This window comes from Macaca mulatta, chromosome 15 (genome assembly GCF_049350105.2).
Source record: "Macaca mulatta isolate MMU2019108-1 chromosome 15, T2T-MMU8v2.0, whole genome shotgun sequence".
Classification (NCBI taxonomy): domain Eukaryota; kingdom Metazoa; phylum Chordata; class Mammalia; order Primates; family Cercopithecidae; genus Macaca; species Macaca mulatta.
Window position 1 is genome coordinate 125,955,754 of NC_133420.1, and position 13,876 is coordinate 125,969,629.

General features: G+C 39.1%; 1 protein-coding gene across 1 annotated transcript in view; it reads left to right on the plus strand.

Annotated features, from left to right (window-relative positions):
• Nucleotides 1–13,876, plus strand: part of LOC711939 (contactin associated protein like 3) — a 235,617-nt gene that overhangs the window by 112,839 nt on the left and 108,902 nt on the right. The window contains 1 exon segment of the mRNA XM_028835369.2: nucleotides 7,456–7,603. Within this exon segment, the coding sequence (XP_028691202.2) occupies nucleotides 7,456–7,603 (148 nt within the window).

Consider the following 13,876-nt stretch of genomic DNA (forward strand, 5'->3'; position numbering starts at 1 on the left):
ACCATGTCCCAGAACTAGGCTGGTTGTTGAAAGTCTCTGAGAAACCAGAGATGGCACCAGCATAATACCCTGAACTTTTATAAAGCACAAAGGTTTATAATTATTATAAGGAATCCTGAGAGCAAGAAGACATGCTGATCGATCTCACACAGGAAATTTGTCCCAGATCCAAGTCAAATGACAAGTTAGATGAATTACCTGCTTTTAAAAAAGATATTGTAGCATTTAATGTGATCATTTAAAGTCAATAGCAATATCTCAGTAAGAAGCCCTGTTAAGCTGCGATATGTTTAGTTATATGCACTATATACAGAGAGCTAAGTGGCCAGTTCTGCTCTCCTCATTATCTGGATTATTTTAAAATTTTCATTTAAGTTAATCTTGATTCATATTTTGGATTGCTTTATGTTTCTGAATGATCATTTCCTCACAGTTACCAGTAGTGAGCAAACACAAGGAAACATTTATTTGTCTTTCTTAAACATGCATTACACTTTGTTTTTCTCTTTTTGACTTATGATTCAAACATGATAAATTAATTCATTTTTATTTAAAAAATGATAGGATGCTCAAGTATCAATGTACAAATATATTTGCAGTGTTTCATTTTTCAATGATTATATATATTTAATTAAAGATATGCATAAGTGTATATGCACATACATTTTTTTCAGAAAGGTACTCTTGCTGTCATTAATTATTCATTGATTTTCCCTCTAACAATAATTTTTGTCTAAACTCACTATTTCAGGCCATGCTTTTTTAGTGCTAGAGAAAACTTTACATTCCACAGTGTTCTTTTTTTTTTTTTTTTTTTTTTTGAGATGGAGTCTCACTCTGTCACCCAGGCTGGAGTGCAATGGCGCAATCTCAGCTCACTGCAACCTCCACCTCCCCGGTTCAAGTGATTCTCCTGCCTCAGCCTCCTGAGTAGCTGGGACTACAGCGGCACGCCACCATGCTCGGCTAAATTTTGTATTTTTGTTTTTTTAGTAGAGATGGGGTGTCACCATATTGGTCAGGCTGGTCTCGAACTCCTGCCCTCAGGTGATCCACCGGCCTCAGCCTCCCAAAGTGCTGGGATTACAGGTGTGAGCCACTGCGCCCGGCACCATAGTCCTTTGTAGCATGCTTTCCAGCTAACGTGAAGCCTCAGGTGACATACCATTGCTCTCACAGCTAATTAATGAAAAAGCTGGAGCCATCACCCACATTTCTTAATTCCTACTTCAGTTCATTTAATAATGCTAGAAAAAGGCAGAGTCACACTTATTTGTGTTAACAAACATTGTATTCTAATGGTTAGTAAAATACTAATAATGCATTCATGAGTACTTTAAAATAATTAAGTGCAACTGTTCACATAGGCACTTATCGATCCTAATTTAGATAAGAAGCAGTTATGAATGTTACACCATTATCTGTCATCTTCTGAAAATAGCAGGGACAAAAGCAGTATCATCCTTGCCTAATGTCATCTGCTAATGAGGGGATGTAGACTTAAGGGATTAAGTTGAGTCCGGCTGAGAATCACAGGAGAAGGTCCATAGATTCATCCTGGCTTTCAAAGAGTAGCATTGTGAGAATGAGTAAGGGGAAATATCACTTAGTATTAACAGATAGCAATAAGCAATGTTTCCTACTAATTGATTATTTACCACATGCTAGTCCTATGCTAAGAGCTTTAGAGATACGTGAGACTCCCTGTAATCCCAGCACTTTGGGAGGCCGAGACGGGCGGATCACGAGGTCAGGAGATCGAGACCATCCTGGCTAACACGGTGAAACCCCGTCTCTACTAAAAAATACAAAAAAACTAGCTGGGCGAGGTGGCGGGCGCCTGTAGTCCCAGCTACTCGGGAGGCTGAGGCAGGAGAATGGCGTGAACCCGGGAGGCGGAGCTTGCAGTGAGCCGAGATCGCGCCACTGCACTCCAGCCTGGGTGACAGAGCCAGACTCCGTCTCAAAAAAAAAAAAAAAAAAAAAAAGAGATACGTGAGACTCTTGTGAGTCCCGATCGTCATTCTCCCCAGTGTTCAGAGGAGAAGGCTCTGCGTGTTTGAGTATCTTACCCGCAGTCACAGAACCAGTACATGCTGGGACTTGGTCTCAGACCCAGGTCTCTCTAGCCTTGCAGCCTGTGTTCATCATATGATGTATCTTTGATGACTTACGGGAAACTCCACAACTGAGCTGAAGTCTTTGACAATCGCAGGAGCCAGCATCCTGCTGGAGCCATGGCCTCACAGTCCTGTGTGTGTCCATGGGAGGGCTCTGTGGCAGCCCCGGGTCCCACTTGCCGCGAGTCCTTTCTTCACCCAGGGGCATCCTGAGAACAGAGGAGGTTGAGGGGGCAGCAGCGGAAGTTAACAGCTCTTCAGCAGGCACTGGGTCCACGTGCTGGAGCCACTTTTTTGTTTATTTATTGTATTTAGACATCAGAGGCCAAGGTTTCCATGAGTCACCTTCCTCGGTGGGAAATCATTAAGGAACGATCAGTCTGGTCTGCATAAGGCCCTGCTCTTGCCTTGGTGTTCATTCATTCATTAATTATATTTTTTATACATGATTCACATTTCCCCAGTCCAATATGTTTTATTTGTACATATTCTTTTAAAAATTATAATTCTTTTGTTCACACATATTTACACTTACATATCATATTGTTTTATATCTTTCATTTTGCTTTTTACTGATTAACTCTTTGCATAAATAGAATTGTACTAGTCATACTAAGGTGATAAAGATAATATGCTAATTTTTAATAATCTATAGAAACATTTTAATTGCTTCATAAAATATTAGGGCATATGTCATGGTAATTATATTATTAATGCTCTATACTTAGAGTTAATACAATTTCTTCATACAACACTTATAATTAACAAAGTGTCTTAATCAAATAATCTTGTTAACAGGCATTACAGGGAGCAGCTTAATATCTTTCATTTGTATAGTTCCTTAGAATTTTCAAGTCACCTACAGAAACATCTTCCAACAAGCTATAATTGGGCAAAGCAGTTAGTATTATTCCCATGTTACTTATAAAGAAGCTGAGATTACAAACACTAAAATTTGTGTCCAATATCAGCACAGTCTGGCCATTAAGGAAACAAAATTAGAACTCAAGGACTCACGGGCACTTTCTTACCCCCCACACAGACAGCTTAAAATAATAACAGCATATTAAAATAAGAATCTCTTGTAGTACATTTGAGTGTTTGGGAAACTAATAATAAACTGAAGCTGCTGAAGAATCTATTTCTTTTAGACAAGCTTTTCTAACATCTTTGTGAGCACTAACTGAATTGAGGCGTGAAATTGCACAGGACAGTGGTGGCCCTATGCATAGTAGAGATTTAATGCTTATTTTAAAATTCAGTATCTTGTAATTTAAAATAAAGATTTGATAAAAATCCATTAAAACAGAAACTGCAAAATGACAAATTTGGAAAAATAAATGTCTAACAGTCTTCTTAAAAATAATTGTTGATGAGTCTTAAACATTGACAGATTTTTTTCTGCTGATGGCTGTCAATCTGGGTATTTCATACTCAACCACAAGTATCCATGTGCTTAACATTTTGCAGACCAGGATATCACATGAGCAGCATCACTGACCGTGACTGTTAGATTTAGCTCATGTGACCGCTAAAAATCAAAGTAGAGTGTTGAAAATTTTTCAGTGATGTCATTAATTCCTAAATTATTTATGAAACCTATTTCCAGCATGTGAGTGGACTCCAAGCCACAGGTTTCAGCCACTTTCATGTATACCTAGGGAAACTGATCATTTTATCTGAAAATATTCATTTTTGATTACTTAATATAATCCTTAGCTAGAATGCCATCAAAGACAGAGAATCCACATCAAACTTAGTGACTTTCAGTAAGATGGAGCTTTCATACATGAACACACCACACACACACACACAAATTTCAGAGGAATGCTGTAAAAAAATGAATGATTTATAATTTTACAAATACATTATATACATTAACTAGTTTAATTCTTACCAAGATTGCCAGATAGATGTAATTTTTCTACTTTACAAAGAAAGATGATCATTTCTCCCAAGGTCACATGCCTGCTAAGACAGAAAAGAATTTGAAGGACTATGGCTTCCAAAAACCATTCTCTGTACCCTCTCCACAGAGCTGTAACTTTTGTTATTTAGTCTAAAATGAAGATGTAAGCCTCTGCAGAATTGTTCAAGGTTGCATATTTCTGTAAGAGCTGGCTTATCCTTCTGGAAGCTTCGTTTTTCCACCTTAATAAAACAAAGCAGGAATAGGTCTTTGTGTTCGCCATTCTTTCTATCCGTAGTGGTCATGTGCTCACCCGTGAATTCATGTCTGCTCTGGAAACTCTCAAAGCAAACTTTGAATATAATGAATAAGAGACTTCACTGCATATTTTTAAGACACACATTATTTTATTGTTACAGATAAGGTTATTTCAATAATAAGCCCTGAATGTTATGACAGTGAAATGCTAGTATAACTCTTTCCTGCCCAAAATGTATTCTCTTTAATTCCTCTATCTTTAAAGAACAATGGTTCATTTGGTTGGTATCTCATAAAGCTGGTTATAATTCTATATAAGACATTAATAATGTGATTTCTCAAATTTCAAATGCATTAATGTGATTATATATACTCTTAAATATATTTTAGTCATATGTAATAAATGTTTGATTTTTTATTGATATCTCTGAAGTTGCAAAGAGTATGTTTCTCATCTGCCTTATTCATAAACGATTAGATAATGTCTATTTAAAGTTGCTTAAATGTTAATCTATTTTAATTAAGCAAAAATTGACATTAAATTTTATTTTGCTACTTGATGCTATTATCACATCACTCAGAAGTATATTTTCCAGAGTTTATACTTTGAAACAAATTGAGAAAGAAATAACATTTGGCATATAAAGGTGAAAAAAATTCTGTTTTGGTAGGATTCCTTTGAAAGGTTTTTATTGTATTGTTTTTACTGAAGTTTACAAAGTTTTTTCAGCTATGAAAAAATGTGATTTTAATTCTGCAACTGAATTTTAACATTGGAGTCAAAATGCTCATAGGATCTGATGTTCCTGTATTAGCTTGGCTGTATGTCTTAGATGTTAAACTCAAATTAGAACCCAAATAAAAGGATTCAGAGTCTGATGGATCAACCATCTCTACCAACCATGCCAACAATGACCAGCCTGGGTCACAGTCGCAGCAGCCACCTCCACACAGGTGGTAGGCTGATTGATTTCCAGGTGTTATCTCAATCAGTGCTCCAATCCTTCAAGATCAATGTTACTGATGAAGAAACTGCAGCTTGCAGCAGAGAGTAACAGGGCTTGAGGTGGTGGAGGTGGTGGAGCTGGGATATGGCTTCTTTTATATAGGTCAGCCTGGGCTGTCCAGACAGAAGGTTGTGAGTGCAGAGGGTATGCAAATATTTTACCTGAAGTTGGTATAGCGATTGTTAACTCAAAAAATGTTGATGTACATGACCCTTTAGTTGGAACAAAAGTGAAATGATTATCTCTGGCTGGGCATGGTGGCTCAATGACTGTAATCCCAGCATTTTGGGAGGCCCAGGTGGGCAAATTACTTGAGGCTGGGAGTTTGAAAACAGCCTGGCCAACATGGTGAAACCCCGTCTCTACTAAAAATACAAAAATTAGCCAGGTGTCATGGCGTGCTCCTGTAATGCCAGCTACTGGGGAGGCTGAGGCATGAGAATTGCTTGAATCTGGGAGGCAGAGGTTGCAGTGAGCCAAGACCGTGCCACTGCATTCCAGCCTAGAAGACAAAGTGAGACCCTGTCTCAAAAAAAAAAAAAAAAGGGAAATGATTGTCTCGGAATTGGCATGAATTAGTAATAGATGAACTACTACCAACTCTGACATCTACACTAGCATTTGAAATTGATCACATTCACTAAGGCATTTCCTATATTTTTATTTCCGTGTGTTTTTACACAGGGAGACCCATTGGTGGTCTGATACTAGGCAGGCTGATCTTCATTCTCTTTGTTTTGTTGTTAAACCTGGTACATTGTTTTTTTTGTTTTTGTTCTTTTCTTTCCTTTCCTTTTCTTTTTCTTTCCCTCTCCTCTCCCCTCCCCTCCTCTGCCCTCCCCTCCCCTCCTCTGCCCTCCCCTCCCCTCCCCTCCCCTCCCCTCTCCTTTCCTTTCCTTTTCTGTTGGAGTCTCACACTGTCGCCCAGGCTGGAGTGCAGTGGTGCAATCTCGGCTCACTGCAAGCTCCACCTCCCAGGTTCACACCATTCTCCTGCCTCAGCCTTGTGAGTAGCTGGGACTACAGACGCCCGCCACCACACCCGGCTGACTTTTTTTTGTATTTTTAGTAGAGACAGGGTTTCACTGTGTCAGCCAGGATGGTCTAGATCTCCTGACCTCATGATCCACCCGACTCAGCCCCCAAAGTGCAGGGATTACAGGCGTGAGGCAATGTGCCCGGCCCTAAGCCTGGTACATTCTTTAGTAAAGTAAAATAATTAGGTAGGAAACATTCTTGATTCTTGGTTGAACTAACTGCTGGCCTGTGCCATACATAGATATTAACTATGTGCCCCAGTCATGTTAGGTGATAGCACAAGAGCATTAACCCTTTCCTTGTTCTCACACATGCCATATTCTTAAAAATCTGAAAACAATGAAAAAAATATCTAAAACAACTTTGTTTGCTTGCACTCTGATCCTTCCCTATGTTCAGATAGCAAGATGGAGTGAAGAGTGAAAGCACGCCCCTTTGCCCTGGAGCAGATAGTGGCAGTGTGCTCCTCTTGACGCTCCCGGGAAGCAGGCCACAGGTGCGTGCAGCTGAGTTCGCTGTGAAGTGGATTCAGCCTGATAACATGGAATGAATGCTGCCGTTGAAATAAAAGCCAGATGTAATCCTGCCACACTCTGTGATAGCTGTCCTACCTCCAGAGAGTCCTTTCTTCTTCCTAGACTGTAGTTTCTCATTTATAAATTAAGAGTGTGGGGCTGGAATCACGTCTAGGTCCCTTCCAACTATCTCACTGCAGATTCCAGGATTCTCACTGCTGCTCCTTTGCGTGTGACCATGGTGCTTGATTGCCCTGCCATGTCATGTGGCTTTTTGTGAGCATCTTTACCACTTGATTAGGGAGGAATTTGTGGGATAGCATTTTTGAAAAGTGAACTTCATGGAGGTCGCCATGTTTATAGTCATTGTAATGGTGTGGATGAAATTTAAACTACCTTGTAAATAAAGAAAACTTAGACAGTGGTGACTAATCCAGGGACTGGAGAGGTTGTCACATCCTTGTTAACCATTAGCAGTGTTTCCTTTAAAACAGCAGCTTTTTGCATATTAGCAAAGCGAGCGTACATTGCTCATTGCCATGAGAGGTGACAACATGAAGATGGTACATCCTGCAGATACATTGATCCCTTTCTCTGTTTTCTCCTAGGGTTTTCCAGGAAACACAAACGCAGACAGTGTGGTGCACTACAGACTCCAGCCTCCCTTTGAAGCCAGGTTCCTGCGCTTTCTCCCTTTAGCCTGGAACCCCAGGGGTAGGATTGGGATGCGGATCGAAGTGTACGGATGTGCATATAGTAAGTGGCCTTTATTCCCTGTGTGAAATCAAGGTCAGCATGAGATTCTGTCAAAGCCAAACTGTGAAAGCCAATGTCAGCATGAAATGTTGAACTTGACTTTTTCTGTCTTTTTAAATAGCTGGGCAAGTGGAACTGGTTTTTATGGAAAGCTTCTAGTGTCTTCCCATGACAATATGGACTTCAGTTACTGTCTTTTATAGTCGAATTTAGAGGTGGACCTGAACCGAAACTTATTTGTCTTTAGATTCCCAGAGTTTAGCAAAGTGCTTGCAATGTGGTAGACATCTAATCAAACTAATACAATTCAAACTAACAACAGATGATGCTATTTTTCTGAAGCTGAGATGACACCCTGTCTGGGAAAACAGGAGTGGTACTGGGGGCAGTGGGGTGATTTCTCGCAATCTCTTAGTTCTCTGTGTTTTTCTCTACTAACGTCCTCTTTTGCACAGCATGCTGTCGCTTCACTTGATCTTCAGTTGGTGGGAGCCTGTGTTTAGTCAGCCTCTTTTCTCATCTATTCCTTGTTATAAAAGTGGAAAGGATGGAGCTGACATGAATATAATGCAAACAAAAAGCAGGCAGTGAAATTATTTGGTGGTACTCAGTGACACAGTTGCCACTTGATGTTCTAGAGCATACTTGTATTCTTTCTTTACATTATCATAAAAAATGCTTTAAAATTATTGTCAAAATGGAATAAAATTTAAAAATACCCTTGTATAAAACTGGAGAACAAGTCAAAGAGTAGCCTGGATGGAAATGTCTTAAGTGGCTTCAACTTGGGTCAGGCCGGACGTTCATATCACACCATTTACACACAGTCACTCCCGTTCTCTGCCTAGTCACAGCTTTAGCCCTGCAGAGTATTAATTTTCTAAAGCATGATAACAACATCTGTCATTCATGCAGCATTTAATGTCTCGGATACTATTTTTCCATTTTATTACTTAACCCGTGTACAACCCAGTTCATTTCCTAAGTCTGCCTCTGTTTTTTAGTGTTTACACTTCTACAGGGCTAAATATAATGGTGTTGCTTTACCAACAGTCTTTTTTCTTCCACTTATTGTTAATTTCCTTCCATCCCTGTTTTTTTTCTGGGGCCTATAACTGTGCTGTCTGTTTCAATGGCTAAGATGTCTGATATTTAGAATTTCTCTTTGATGCTATGAAATTACCTTCTCCTCTCATTACTCTGAAACAACTTCAGGTTTACTGACTTCAGAGTAGAACATGCTCTTTGATGGGATTTGCCATTAACTTGATGTTCCTTCATGAAGAGATATTACTGCAGTTCCTTGGGCTGGAGGTTGGTACCAGGAAGATCAAAGCGCCATGCCTGATTCCAGGAAGGGCCAGTGGGCGATGCAGCTGCCATGCAATCTGCTGGCACCATTAACTTCTGTAAACATGCTGTTGGCCATAAGGGATTACTAGTAAAAAAAACCCAAACATGCAGACAGATAATATATGACCATTGCTAACTAACTAAAAGTAATTATTTAGAACAAGTGGACATCTACATTGTCTTTTGTGCCTTAGAAGAATAATTGTTCAAGTATGGTCATTTTATTTTTATTGTTGACAGTAATACAATCCTTTAGGACTTATGTTAATAATGGTAGTTTCAGTATTTTCATTTGCATTTCCACTGCCCTGTTTGTTTTCTAGAACATTGCTTATAATGACTTATAATATCCCTGCCATGCAGCATCTCTTCCCATTTATCTAGTTATGTATTTATCAGTTTATTTCTTTGTATTTTGAGAGGCAAGTTCTCACTGTGCTGCCCAGGCTGGAGTGCAGTGGCTACAGGCACAGTCCCGCTGCTGATCAGCTCGGGAGCCTTCACCTGCTTCATTTGGGAGCTGGGCTAGTTCACGCCTCCTTAAGCAACCTGGTGGTCCTCCGCTTGGAGAGATCACCATTTGATGCTAAAATTTGTTCAGACACCTGATCATCATAGCGCACCCCTGGGCCCCATGGATCCTCCCACCTCAGCCTCCTGAATAGCTGGGACTGCCCAGCCGTAGTTTTATTAGCTTTTCTACACTTCATTTGCAATGATAGATTCATTATTCCTTTAAACTGTATGTGTTGTCACAGACTCCTGGCTTAGTCTATGAATGTACCTCTATTTCCACTTATAGCCTGGGGATCGGTTGTAGGTTCTCCCAGAGTTGCTGCTCAAGTGCAGAATAAAGCCATGAGCACAGATGGCCTTGGGCCCTTCTTGACACCTGTTTTTCCATGCACCTTTGCATGCTACTCTTCTTGCCACTCCTTAAAGGCTAACATTATCCACAGATTGGTTCTAGGTCTTCTATCCTGCTCCCAAGCTCTCTCTGAGCCTTTTATCCACTTCCATGAGTTTTCAGTAGCATTTACACGCTGGCTGATAACTTTCAAATATGTATCTGCAGCCCAGCTCCAACCTCTGGTACCAACCTCTCTTCACTGGCTCTGTGAACACTTAAAACTCAGTTGTCTATCTTCTCATTTTCCATTGTCTTCCATCTTATAAAACGATACCAACAGCCACCTATTGACTGAAACCCGATTCTGTCTCCTAAATGTTTTGAATTTCTGTCTTTCCCTCCAGCTTAGCCTAAATGAGCACCAGCCTCCTAAATCAGCTGTTCATCTCTGGTCTTGACCTTTCCAGTTTTTAGTCCACACAATAATCAGGATGATTCCTAGGAAAAACATGCACATCCGATTGTTCAAACATGCTTAAAGCCACACCCAAGACACTAGGATTGGTTCCCAGAGCCCTTAGAAAAATAAATTCCCTATGCTCTACTGCCTGCCCAGGCCTTTGAGGGCATCTCTCAAGAACAAAAGGGAACTCCCAGATTCTTTTGCCAGAACCCTATGAGTCCTTGACGCATCTATCTCCCTTGCCCTCCATGTCCAGTGAATCACGAAATTCTGTATTCTTCCCTCCACATTACACCTTGCCTGATTTCAGCTCTCTCCAGCTCTACTACCGACTTAATCTAAACTTGGTGTCCCATGGAATATGGAAATTGCCTTCCAAGTTTAGGTCATTCTGTGTCTGCTCATAGCTGACATACTACATTATATTCTCCACACTGCAACTCAAGTTACCTTTTAAAAATGCTGAACTAATACAATTATGTCCTTGTTTAATACCATCAGTGGCTTTCCATTGTTCCTAAAATAACATCCAGACTCCCAGCAAGGCCTGGAGGAGCTTGTCCCTGGATAACTCTCCAGTGGCACCTCTTGCTGCCATCACCTGCTACCTGTCCACTGTCAATTGTATCAAGCTTCTTACTGACTCAAAGCCTTTATGCCTGTGGTCTCCCCTGCTTGAAATGCTCCTTCCCCATGTTCTCAACTGACTGTTTACTCCTCCTCCTTTGGATCTTAGTTTAAATGACGGTTCCTAGGCCGTCACTCTAAATTTGGTTCCTCATTATAACTTCCCAGGAAGCCTATAGTATGCCTTCATGTGCTATAGTCACTTTTTATAATGTATCCGTATCTGTCTTATTAGAGGCCTGATTTCCTTTTTCCTCATTAGACTTCAGGCTACACCAAGGTAAGGCACATTCATTGCTGTAACATCAGCAACTAATACAGAGCCAGGAACATACTAAGTGCCCCATAGCTTTGCATTGAGTGAATGAATGAATGAAGCAAATCAGAAAAAAGTCTGATAGATGATTACAAAATCCGAATAATGAATCCAAATTTCAGATATTTATTTCTCTCTTATACTAGCCATCCAGGCAAGGCAGGTATCTTGGAGATTATATTGTTATAAATTGTAGTATTAAAAATTGTCATAACTCTAGTAAAAATAGCAAATATAAGATTTTACAGTTATGTTTCCATTCTTCCATCTGATATTCGATGCATCTTTATGTAGTAGAAAGGCAGTTATTAACACCCAGATATTCCAAGTGAGCAATCTGAGAAGACACCAAGGTCCGGCAGTGCAGGAGCTACAAATAATACCAGAGACAGGGAGAGGACTCCAGTCCTCTGACTATCAATTCCATGTTCTTGATGGGTAATAACTGCTCAGGTTTTATAAAGGATGATTATATTGATACTTGTTTTGCTATATTGCTATATTGATTGATGGCAGCAGCTTCTTTTCTCCTTTCAGAGAGACGGCATCAAGCCTCATTGTATTGTATGTAAACATTTAGTTTTTGATTCTGTGCCTTCCTCCTTTTTATCGTGCCACCTTTAATTATCCTCAACTTCAGAGTTCTTTAAATCACTCCACTTTCTTTGATATTAATGAAAAACTAGAACAGTCCTCTTCCTGTTGTTTTCTCAAGTGGTTAGTGTCCTTTCCATCTCTTTAATTCCCAGTCCACTAGCGCAGATTTTAAGGGCTCACATCCCACTCCATGCTACTGTTTTAGTATTTTCACTGGGTAATACTCAAACATGGCTTTTGTCTGATTCACGTTTCTGTTACGTTGAGATTGGGCTTCTATTCCTTTGTAAGTCATGGCAATAATTCATGAAGTAAAAAGTATTGAAGGTTGACTGTATAAATAACCAAGAAGAGCTTGGTTTGCCACTTTTTTTGTCCCTTAATGGTGGAAAATTTGGTGGGGGAGGGCGTCTGGGAGTGGTGGATTCTTTTCTAAAATGTTAATACTTGGAGTACAGCCCAGATAATTAACAGAATTCTAAACTGTTCTTTTCTTGAAGATTTCTTTTATAATGTCCCAAGTGAAAATCATTTTTTATTACTCATAGGTAATTCTTTATTCATGCATTTTCTGTTACATTTTCTTATCACTTAGTCTTCAAATAGTTTTATATGTCATTCAGACTCTGTCTTATGTATTACCAATCAGTCCTCTTCTTATTCATCATTCTAGCTTCACTAATTAGGTTGAACCATATATTTGCCAATTTTGTAGATCAAATACAGTTGAATATTAGCAGTTTCATATGGATTAACTGAGTGCTGTACCGTTTTCTGTAGGAACAACAGATGGCAAGTGGAGGTTTCCAATAAAACAAAATTAATAGTGACTGGACAAAAGGAGCAAATTTTATTTTCTCCCTTTGAAAATTTTACCTGTCATTGGTTAGAATTTGAGACATGGGAAATTTTCATAACTCCTGAGATGGTCCAAGTTTGTATTGCTTCATTGGTGTGATAATGAAGTTAGAGCTACCTACCTCTCTGAAGTTCCTTTAATTGTTCTATCACTTTTTACATATACATGCTGTGCTAGTTTGCATCACTGGCACCAATTCTGCACCTGTCCCTTGCCAGCGCCTGTGAGTGGCGTATGCTTCCCTGCCCCCTGATTTTTGAGCCGGCCACGTGACTTGCTTTGGCTAATGGTAGGCAGAGTTGAGTTTACGGTGTATCCACTGTCCTCCTCTGTGTCTACCATTACCCTGATATAAGCATGCCTTAACTATGAATTCCAGTATAAATGAAGAGAGATACATACTTTACATATTTTGAAGCTGTTTCATTAAATACATATAGATTGGAAATTGTTTTATCTTCCTTAAAATTGATTTTTTGTAATTATGAAATATCCTTATTTATTTCTAATAATGCCTCCTGCCTGTAAGTCTGCATTCTCTGATGATAGTACTGTATAGCTATACCAGATTTCTTTTGATTAGTGTTTTCATGGAATATCTTTTCCATTCTTTCCTTTCAAACTTTTTGTCTTCATATATAAGGACTCTTTCTTAATTATTTAAACCCAGTCTGGAAATCATTGAGTTTTAGTTGGTATATTTAGTCCACTTATATTAGGTGTAATTACTGACATATGTGAAATTGTAGATGACATGTTACTCTCTGTTTTATATTTGGTTCACTTGTTTTATACTCCTCTTTCTCTCCTCTTCTTTTGAGTTAATCAAGTTTAATTTTTCCAGTTTTTCCGCTATTGCTTCCTGTTTTAATTTTGTTCCCCTAGGTACTTGAACTACTACTTTTATCACTTTCCAAACAATACTAGGATTTAAGTACAACTTATGTTAGTTAAACCCCTCCGACCTTGTGCTATCTTGACACATTTTAGTTTCATACATACGTGTATGTATTTTTTTATTTTTAAATCACAAAATTTAATATTATAATTTTTTTGCAATCAGTATTCACTTGAATTTACTCACATATTTACCTTCTCTGCATTTTCATGCTCTTTCTGAATCAAATTCTTTCAGCTACAAAGACTCCTTTTAATATTTGTCTTAGCCCAGTTCTACTGGTAATAAATTGTCATATAGCTTTTGTTTG